This window comes from Phyllostomus discolor, chromosome 9 (assembly GCF_004126475.2).
Source record: "Phyllostomus discolor isolate MPI-MPIP mPhyDis1 chromosome 9, mPhyDis1.pri.v3, whole genome shotgun sequence".
In the NCBI taxonomy this organism is placed as follows: Eukaryota; Metazoa; Chordata; class Mammalia; order Chiroptera; family Phyllostomidae; genus Phyllostomus; species Phyllostomus discolor.
The window spans coordinates 80899729-80910567 of NC_040911.2; the positions used below are offsets into that span (position 1 = coordinate 80899729).

General features: G+C 39.7%; 1 protein-coding gene across 2 annotated transcripts in view; it reads left to right on the plus strand.

The window, feature by feature from the left end:
- The window catches only part of RNF24 (ring finger protein 24), a 41462-nt gene that overhangs the window by 25775 nt on the left and 4848 nt on the right, over window positions 1–10839 (plus strand). For both annotated transcript variants that reach the window (XM_028524725.2, XM_028524724.2), the window contains exons 2-5: window positions 1661–1810; window positions 5008–5050; window positions 8180–8221; window positions 10450–10529. In XM_028524725.2, the coding sequence (XP_028380526.1) occupies window positions 1668–1810; window positions 5008–5050; window positions 8180–8221; window positions 10450–10529 (308 nt within the window). In that variant the 5' untranslated portion in view covers window positions 1661–1667. The remainder of the gene's footprint in view (window positions 1–1660; window positions 1811–5007; window positions 5051–8179; window positions 8222–10449; window positions 10530–10839) is intronic.

Sequence of the window (10839 nt, forward strand, 5' to 3'; positions counted from 1 at the left end):
TAGCAGAATCCTTTCCAGAGACTTATCTTTGTCAGGGCTTCTTTTGTGTTATTTACTACTTGTTTCTAATGTCTTCCCTCTCCACAGCCCCCACTGCAATGCACACATACGCGCGCACATTGAAGCCTTACGTGAGATGAGAAAATTGAGGCGTAAATGGGCCAAGTATTGACATCTAGCTTGTGACATTCTGGGAACAATACCCAGAATTGCTGAGTGCAAACTTGTTGCTTTTTCCACCATACCAGTTTCTGTCTGTTTGACCATTTCTCCATTATTAGTCCTCTCAGTATGGATGTTTAGATCTCTTATCTCCTAAACTGAAGGTTATTTTACCAAACCTAATTTGACTGGTGAAGGATATTTCTAAGGGATTGAGAGTATCTAAGGGATTGAAAAGGGTTACTGGACCCAGTTCCAACATGGGGTGGAGGAATGCCGCCCACCAACAGCTCTTGGACCCTAGCAGGGTGTCCAACAATTTAACTAAATTCTGACACTATCTGCCCAGAGATAGCCAGAGTCCACAGGTTAATGGTTCATCCTACAAGACTATATCAAGACTGCACACACATGTGTACACTTCAGACACCAACCTCAAGCCTGTTCTCTTACCTGTGCTTCTGACCAACCAGTAGAGGTTGGAGGCTCCAATGACCCCCCTCCAGCTCATACTGCCAACCGCAAGTCCAGATTGTTAACTATACTTCTGATGAACTGGCTGTCAGTCAGTCAGTCCCACAACGCCCTCGTTGGTTGCAATTAGTTTGCTAGAATGGCTCCCAGAACTCAAAGAAACATTTTACTCATTAGTTCATTGGTTTATTACAAAAAGTTATAACTCAGGAACAGCCAATAGGAGAGATGCATAGGACAAGGCTTGTTTGAAGGCACTTGGAGTTTCCAGGCCCCCTCCAGGCACAGCACTCTCCCAGCACCTCCATGTGCTCACTGGCCTGGAAGCTCTCCAGAAAAGAACCAGTGAGCTGCCCTGGGTTTTTATGCCCCCATCCTTATATCGTTTCCAGAACTTGTCACTTTAACATAACAAGAGATGCCCTTTTCACTCCCAAGAAACTGTAAGGGTTTCTAGAGCTATCAGCCAGAAATTGTGGACAAGAATCATTATATATACAAACACAAATACACAATTGATATCCTGCTTAATTTTTCCCACATATCTTCATATTTCCCTTGACATTAATATTTATAGACAATTCCAGTAGAAACAATTCATAAGTTTTAAATTGAGTGCTGTTCTGCATAGTGTGAGGAAACGTCTCACCATCCATACCTGGGCATGAACCCTCCCTTTGTCCAGCATATCCACAGTGTACCTGTAGAACAACAAAGTCTTTTGAGAGAAAGGGAAAGACCACATTCACATAACTTTTATTACAGTGTGTTGTTATAATTCTATTTTATATTAGTTATTAATCTCTTGCTGTGCCTTATTTATAAATTAAACTTTATCATAGTTATGTACATACAGGAAAAAGACATAGTATATATAGGGTTTGTTACTCTATGGGAATCTACTGAGGGTCTTAGAATGTATTCCCCAGGGATAAGAGGGGACTACTGTAATGTACAAAGATGATGCTATCTTGGTTCTTAGTCTCTATAACCTATTTTTTTTGTATTCTTTTCTCCCCCACAGTTCATCCATGAGCTCAGATTTCCCGCATTACAACTTCAGGATGCCTAACATTGGATTCCAGAACCTGCCTCTCAACATATATATCGTGGTTTTTGGCACTGCTATATTTGTCTTCATCCTAAGTTTGCTCTTCTGTTGCTACTTGATTAGGTAATCAATTTTCATTCTGTGTTACTTTAGAGTATGTTAAACAATCAGTAATAAATTAACTTTCTGCCCTTAGGTTAAAATTTTTCATAAGTATTGTAGGGGAGAAAGAAAGTGTCCTTATCCCTTCTAGGTTCTTTCAGCTAGTCTAATAGTCAAACTGACATGGGACAGATTAACAAGAGAAAAATAACCAAATTTAATTACATATATACCATATTTTCTGGACTATAAGATGCACTCCACCCCACCCCACCCCAAATTTGGGAGGAATAATGGTTGTTAACACTGCTGTTGAGTTCTGTTCATATTTACATTGGTGAAATAATATGTTATTTATGTTATTAAATATTTTACCACATTTTTTGCTTCAAATTTTTTTCTCTATTTTTTTCTAAAACCTAGGTGCGTCTTATGGTGTGTAAATATGGTATATTCAGCCATTAAAAGGAGTGAATAACTAATAACCTGCTACAGTTAGGATAAGCCTTGAAAACATTGATTAAATAAAAAGCCAGGCACAAAAGGTCACATATTGTAGAATTTCTTTTATATATGTATTTTATATGCTACCCATAATAAGCAAATCCACAGAGATAGGGCAGATTATAAGTTACCAGGAGATGGAGAAGAGGGGACTTGGGAATGACTGCTTAGTGAGACTACATGTTTTTGGGGGATGATGAAAGTTTTGAAACTAGAGACAGCTGGTGGTTGCACAACATTATGACCACACTAAACACCACTGAATTGTACAATTTAAAATGTTTGATTGTAAGTTATGAGGATGAAAATAAAGGAATATTAAAATTTTTATTAAAGGATTAAAAACTTCAAAACAAGCCCTGGCTAGTGTGGCTCAGTGGATTGAGCACCACACTATGATCCAAAGAGTCACCAGTTCGATTCCCAGTCAGGGTACATGACTGGGTTATGGGCCAGGTCCCTGGTAAGGGAGCACTGGAGAGGCGACCACACATTGATGTTTCTCTCTCTCTCTTTTCCCCCTCCCTTCCCCTCTCTAAAATAAATAAAATCTTTAAAAAATAAAATAACAGAAATTTTTTTAAAAAATAAAAGCCTGAAATAGAAAATATTAATAAATATATAGTAAGAAATTGAATGTGTTATTAAAGCATTCCCACAAAGAGACTATAAGCCAAGTAACCTCACCAGTGAATTCCTTCAAACATTTAAGAAAAAGTACCATCCTTAAATGACTCTTCCAGAGAACAGAATACTTCTCAACTAATATAATGAAGCCAGCATAATTTTATTAAAATAATATCATACCTCACAAGGACATTACAAGAAAGGAAATTATAGACTTGGGTCTCTCATAAACAAAATATTGGTCAAATTCAGGGATGTACAAAAAAGGTACATTAAAACCAAGTGGCCTTTATTCCAGGGATCAAGGTATCAATACAATATACCACATTAACAGTAAAAAGGGGAGAGGGGAAGCATTTGGGACTTCTGGTCAAGATAGAGTAGTAGGTGGATATGCATCGTCTCCTCGTGCAACCATAGAGTTACAAATAGATCTCAAAACAAGTAACATATGGGAAGATAAATCCCTGTAACTTCTGGCTGTAAAAACCAGCAGGGATTGGGAAGGCAGAAGAAACTGCTGGATTTTCAGGAGACTCAGCTGAAAGGACCTGCACAGACTTAGAACATATGCAAACCCACCCACCCTGGGATTCACCACCAGGACAATAGCTGGAAGGGTGCCAGTCGCATACAGGAAGTGAGTGAAGTGACTGGAAATGGGACAAGTGCCAGGAAAACCTCCAGAAGCCAGGCAGCAATATTGTCCCTCACAGAGCCTTCTACCCATGCAGGCACAAAATGGTGAAGTTTTAGACAGAGGGGAAAGGAAAGAGAAAGAGAGGCAGAGAAACCAATGTGTGGTTGCCCCTCAGGGGCCCCTACTGGGGACCTGGCCCAAAACCCAGGCATGTGCCCTGACTGGGAGTTGAATTGGTGACCCTTTGGTTCGCAAGCCAGTGTTCAATCCACTGAGCCACACAAACCAGGGCAACATTGTTGGAGTTCTCAGTCAATGCAGAACAAAAAGAGGAATAAAAGAAATGAAATATAGTATACAGAATAAAATATATAAAGATTATAAAGGCAGAGTTTAACACCTATTTGTAGACAGAATGATTGCATATATTAAAAAATCCAAAAGAGTCTAAGATAAACTATTTAAAATTAATAAGTGAACTTAACAAGTCACTAGATACAAGATGAATGTACAATATCTTTTTTATATAGTACCAATAAAGAATTAGAAAATTTTAAAAATTATCATTTATAGTAGATCAAAAATTACCAAACTCCTAGGAATAAATCTAATGAAAGATGTGTTAAGTGTTCTACCTAGAAATGTATAGACAGAAATTAAGATCTAATAGAGGAATATACTATGTGCATAGGTTGGAGACTGAATCTTGCAAAGATGCCTGTTCTTCCCCAATTGATCTATAAATTCCACACAATCTCAGTCAAAATCCCAACAGATTTTTTATAGAAATTGACATGGTCATGCAATTTACATAGTTAAGAACAAAGCTTGAGTACTTATACTACCAGACCCCAAGACTTGTTACAGAACTCTAGTACTTAAAACAGAGTGCTAGTCACCTAGCACCCAGATCTTGCTTTCTAGATAACTATTCTCCTGTAAAGTGAATCAAGGTTCTTTGGGAGAAGTGGTTAATCCCACAACTGGGGCATGGAAAATACAAGATGAGCCTGGAACATCTGTCAGTGCCAGTAAGCCAGGGAAAGAAAGAGGGCATGTTGACTGAAAGAAGCCAACGCAAAAAAGTATATACCAAATGATCCATTTATGTGAAGCTCAAAAGTAAGCATCATTAATCTACATTTAGAATTAATCTACATTAATCTACAATGATAGAAAATCAGGACAGTGGCTGCCTCTTAGGGGTGGATGTTGATTAGGAGGAGTCATTTAAGGGATACTGGAAATACATATCTTGACCTTGGTGATAGTTACACTGGTGTGTGTGTGTGTATGTGTGTGTGTGTAGTTAAATTCTTAAGATTTTTGTACATTATTAGATATTTTTAAATTAAGAAAAATATTAAATATTGAAACAGTGGACTGTCAATGATATAAAACTTGTTATATTTGAAATATTAATATTGCATTGTTAATTTGCTTCTAGGCTAAGACATCAAGCACACAAAGAATTTTATGCCTACAAACAGGTAGGAAATTTACCTCAGATTGGCTTTGATGGTGTTTTTTACCCCCCAAAAATAAGAACTTATATTTCCACTCATTTTAAACTAGGACTTGTGTTCATTTTAGCATTTCATTTGCCAGTTGGTAATATAAAATAAATCAATTTTAAGTACTCTTTCTTATTTGAATTTACAGAAAGTTCGGATGATATAGTAATATAATTTCTTCCTATAAAAGAAAGTTTATTTAGAAAGTCACAGAGGGTCTTTAATTTTGCTGATGTGATGTTACAGAACTGTGGGGCAGGGCTCCACCCACAGAGCACCCCTGTCCACCGTGGGTGAGAATAAGTCTACCAAGACATGTTTGCGCTGCTTGGGGAAGAAAGGTGGCTGATCTCTCAGAGGAGAAGGTCCTTGAGCCTGTTCCTCAATGTCCTTTTATTGGGTTTAATTCGAGTAGGGATATAGGGCATTTACATAATGCTCATCATTGTCAGACAGTAATGATCAAGGAATAGAAAATATTCAAAGAACTCTTGAGGGCTTATTCTGAGTCAGAGTCATATAGATAGAGGGAAACAAACTCATTTTATGCTTGGACCCTTATCAGTTAAATTGAGGGAATTCTTAGCAAAACAGATTTCACAGGATTTTATGCATTCTTTCCTAGGCCTGATCACCCCAGGAAATCGCCCATTCCAGCACAGGGCCACACCTGCCTTCCGCATTGTTTCAGACTTAAGTCAGGCAGGGGAAGTGAGGCAGCCAAGAGATTAGGTGACTTTTTACAGATGGAATGAGGACTCGGGCCCTTGTAAAGCTGAGGGGTGGGGTCCATCAGCCCTTTTCTATGGTCTCCTAATTCCTTCTCTGGTGGCCCCTTCACGACTGTGCCTGTCTTAGGCCGTCCCTCCCTGGAGGAATCTTACCCGTCATTGGCTAACCAGTCATCCGCCTGGGGCCAAGCAGTGTGAAGTAAAAGTGGGCAGAGGCAGCGCCCCTGCTGGGAGGATAAACTTTGTCTCCTTAGTGGCTTATGGTCCCAAGGTCTTTTTTACTCGTGGGGCTTATAACTTCTGAAACCAGGCAGGGCGGTCCCCAACACAGAACCATTTCACCATTTTAGGATTACATTTCTTTTTTTTGTCCATCTTTTGTCCATGTCTCTTTGAAATCTGAGCTCTTGGCCAGTTCCTTAGATGTTCATACTGATGTCCTAGGTAACCCCATACCCTTCGCCATAGGTCTCGTGTGAGATTCATACACAGAGTGGAATGTTTTAGTTTTTTAAATGAATGAATCTTTTTGTGTCAGTGCTGTCATGATTTTGACAACCCACAAAGTATTTGAAAAACTAACTAGAAAATAAAATCGGCCTTGGTGGTCATTTAAAAGGTGAAATTGACTGATGAAACTAATAAAGTCACAAGACATACGGTAAAAAATCATCTTTAAAAAATACTGAATTTGAAATTTAATACACCCCTGCATAGCAAAATAGTAGATTTTGGTTGTGATTTTTGAAAATGTGATGTACTCTCAAAATTATTTTAGGTTTAGGAATGTAAAATACTCAAAGTAGAGATTTCCTCCAAATTTCACTTGCCTGTTTTTTCACTTGAAATGATATATATAAGTTTATTCTCAGAAATTTTCTATTTAAATAGTAATTCACCCTCTTATCACCTGGTATTCTTTCTAACGGATAGTCCCTACAAAGTCAAGTCAGGGACAGCACCTGGAGGAGTGTTAAGTCTATCTACGTAACTCCAGAGAGAGCCACAGCTTTCTGAGGATAGTAACATATAATAATGGGCAAAACTTCTAAATTTAAGATTGATCTTACTTTTTAATCTTTTACAAATGATTAATAGTCCCTGGCTTGGTGGCTCCATTGGTTGGCGCATCATCCTGTGTACACACACACACACACACACACACACACAGTCCTCAGGTCAGATCCCAGGCAGGGCACATACCTAGGTTGGTTCAGTCCCTGGTTGGGGAGTACACAGGAAACAACTGATCGGTATTTCTGTCACATCAGTGTTTTTCTCTCTCCCTCTCTCCCTTCCTCTCTCTCTCAGATCAGTAAACATGTCTTCAAGTGAGGATTTTTTAAAAAACAATAAATTACTAGTCAGTCAGTCACAACAGCCAGTGCCATGTTGTACTGAACTGTAAGGAGTCTGCCTCATTTATCTCCTCCCATGTTAGCACTTCGTCCAGATGATGCTCATGTGTGAATGCCTTTTCCCAGAATTTAGTCCGTTGTCAAAAAGATTTTTAAATTGCTTTCCAGAAGAATTTTGTAGCATTGCTTAAGTTCAGAGAACGTTGATAAATTGTTCTGTCTCAAACTGTAAATGAGAGCCCTCTCCAATATTGAATATAAGGGGAAATGAGCTATATGCAAAAAGAAAAGTATTTGTAAATATAATGAAAAATTTTTTACAGATTTATTTTTTTTCCTGCTTTTACTTTTATTAGTATTTCTTTTATGCTGAATTTACTCCTGGGCCATAAGCTTTTGTTTCTTCAGTTTCCTCTGGGATATCTTTTTCTTCCGTGCAACTTCCTCCTCTTCTGGTCTGGGAACAACCTGCTCTTTCTTCAGTGAGGATCAATCATCTCCGTGTGGCGGGGATCGCTGTGTAGGGGTTAATCCTCCCATGGGTTCTGAACGTTCTGCACCGCATCTTAGGAACTTTGTTCACCTGGATGTGCTCAATGACCAGAGATTCCACATCTAAACCCTTAAGTTCAGCGTTACTCTCTGCGTTTTTAAGCACATGCAGCAAAAACTCAGCGCTCTTTTGGGGCCATTGACCCTGTGTGCAGCGCCACTGTTTGCCTGGGCGCACCTACGGACTCCACCATCGATGGAATGGGACACACTGCTTCTTTAAAGTGACATCTTACAGACACTTGGTGGCTCTCGAATATGCATACCCTTGATGGCCTGGGCAGTTTCCCAAGTGTTCTTAAAGTGAACACAAAGATTTGAACCTCTTGATTTGCATGATTTTGTGGAGTTATCCGGGTCAAGTGAATAGCAAACCATCTTCAGAGGTCATTTCTGGTTGCTTTCAGAAGAGTTAAATTATAGATTTAAATGGGCATAAGAACATGCTTTTTGTCTTCTTACAGGTTATATTAAAAGAGAAAGTAAAAGAATTGAATTTACATGAGGTAAGTTGCCTTATGAGTGTTTTAGTCTTGAGCTGTTTTATAGTATATTGTGGTATGCTTAAACATCTTTATTTTCAAAAGTTGAAAAATTAGATTTTGATCAGCTTAATAGAATATTTGAGGATGAGGTCACATAAAAATCAATTGTGTGAAGACTTTAAGAGAGCAATATAACTCATATTTTTCATAGGGATGGTGCCCACGTAAGATTGCGTAGAGGCAGGGACGCTGCCGGCTGTCAGTGCCGTATGAGGAGATAAGTAGATGTGAGTTTTTCTACTCAAGGTGAATTTGCAGTAATTGCACTCTGGAAAATGTTCCCGGTAGTCCCTTCTTACCATTGTCACAAAAAAGACAGTGATTATTTCTTGGGAGTAGGAGTTTGGGGAGGTGAGACAGACGGGTGGAATAGGGAAGACCATGCAAGGGGAGGTATATCCTCAGGATTACCTCGTGTTGAGGTTGCAGGGTTGTAGGTTCATAGGTGTTCCCTGTGTGATGCTTTGTAACTTAAATACAAACTCGTGTGTGTATCCTGATAGACCTTAAGACACACAGTCTGTAAGAATTCTTTCTCATTTTATTTCTTGTGTTGTCTCTAACTACAGATGTTCAGAATTTTTAATTTTAGGGCCCTTTGTCTTCCTGTCTTTCTGAGTTTTTGAGTTGGTGTTTAAAGCAAGGACTTAGAAAGCTGCATGTGTAACATCTATGTTTTATGTGGATTAACTGTGGTGAGCCATATTGCCAGTCTCTTTAAATATAGTTTGTGAAATTATGTGAATAATAATAGTAATGATTTATATTATTGTTGAACACTTTAATGTCATCTACTGCTCCTTTGCTCTTTCTGCATATCTTTTCATCGGAGTTGATAGGTCACAGCATTTTACACCTAACCTTGCATTAAACTCCAGCATTGATTACTGTTTTATTTTTGAATTTTCCCCAAAGTTAACTTTGGTACATGGCCAAAATTAACATGAAGTAATAGAGGGTGATCCCTTTTCTATTTGGGGTATCTTTGACGACCATTAACTACAACATTAAATCCTGACATACTCGTACATTTGCAATGTTGAATAACCAGATTTGCCAGGAACAGACGTCTTCCTTATTGGTTTGGCCCATCAGTTTAAAATCTTTACCCTGAATAAGTGCACTGTGTTGCGGCATTGTATGTCAGAGTTCGTATCCAGCTGTACCCACCAGCTTCCGTTTCACTGAGTCTGACAAAGCTGCTGATCCACCCTCCCCGTCATTTGAAACTTAACCTTTGCTACACCTTGTGTTTACAGGCCATAGTGTATTTTTCACAATTCATTTGGTTCTTTCCAGCTGCACTTCGTGGTAATGAAACTTTTTTGTCAAATTTTTATGTGTGCGTAGCCTAATTACACAGTGATACATAGCTTGGTCCTATGTAATCACATGAAATTTCAATATGGATTCTGTTATTAATGAATATAATAGTGAAAAATAAGCAACAAGCTAAATGTCCATCGGTACTGTAACAAATAAAACATGATATGCTGGCAGATTGCCCACCAAGAGAGGGAGAGAGGAAAGGAAGAAAACCTGATACACTGATTCATACAATGAGGTACTGTACAGCAGCAACATTAAGGAATACAGTCCCTGGCACACATCTGGGTGTTCCACGCCGTGGGGGCCTAGCCACCTGTCAGAGAGCAGTCCTGGCTCCGTCTGCACATTTTCTCAAGTTTAAATTCAGTGACCCTTGAATAACTTTTTATGTGACACAGACAGACACTGTCAGGAGGACAGTGCCAAAGTGAGGGGACCCAGGAATTATAAAAGCATGTTAGCAGAGAAAGGAGAGCCCCGGGGTCTGAGCAGTCCCCTTTAGGGGCTGTGCTGCTGAGCAGGCAGAGCCCCCTGTGGAAAGTCTGCCCCTGAGCACAGTACATTACGTCCAGCCTATCTAGTGGGAATTAACCTAAGTTCAACTCTCCTAAGGCAGTGAAGCAAGTAAAGGAAACTTCCTCCTCCTTCCTGTCTTCTCCCATGTGCCCTCCATCTTTGAAAACATGACAGGAAAAGCAGGAGATTCTTCTTCAGAAGACCTTGCCCAGAGGAGCCTGTTTCTTTCACTGAACGAACTGTGGAAGATTGCAGATTCCTTCAGATGGTTGGGCCTCGGGGGGCCTGCACTTTACTTTGTGGCTTAGCAGATACTGGGCCTAATCTGTGAATTTATCTTTCAGCTCTGTGCCGTGTGCCTAGAAGACTTCAAGCCTCGAGATGAGTTGGGGATTTGTCCGTGTAAGCATGCCTTCCACAGAAAGTGAGTATTGGTTTGGAATCAGTTAGGGGGACCTGAGTTGGAGGCACATCAACCAGCTTACTGTTACCTTGAGACCGTGCCAGACGAGCGATGGGTTCATGATTGGTGTGTAGTGCAGAAAGCACCCTAAGGGTGGGGCCGGTGTGTTTACATGACATTAGGAGGGACTAGGGTGGAACATGACCACCGTGGCAGGACTTTGGCAGACACCCAGGTAAGCCCATACCTCCTGAGAGCCCAGGCTGTAAACAGCTGTTTAGCTGGAACTTTCCAGTGAGAGCTTCCACTCCAAAAACTTATTTTAATCAAA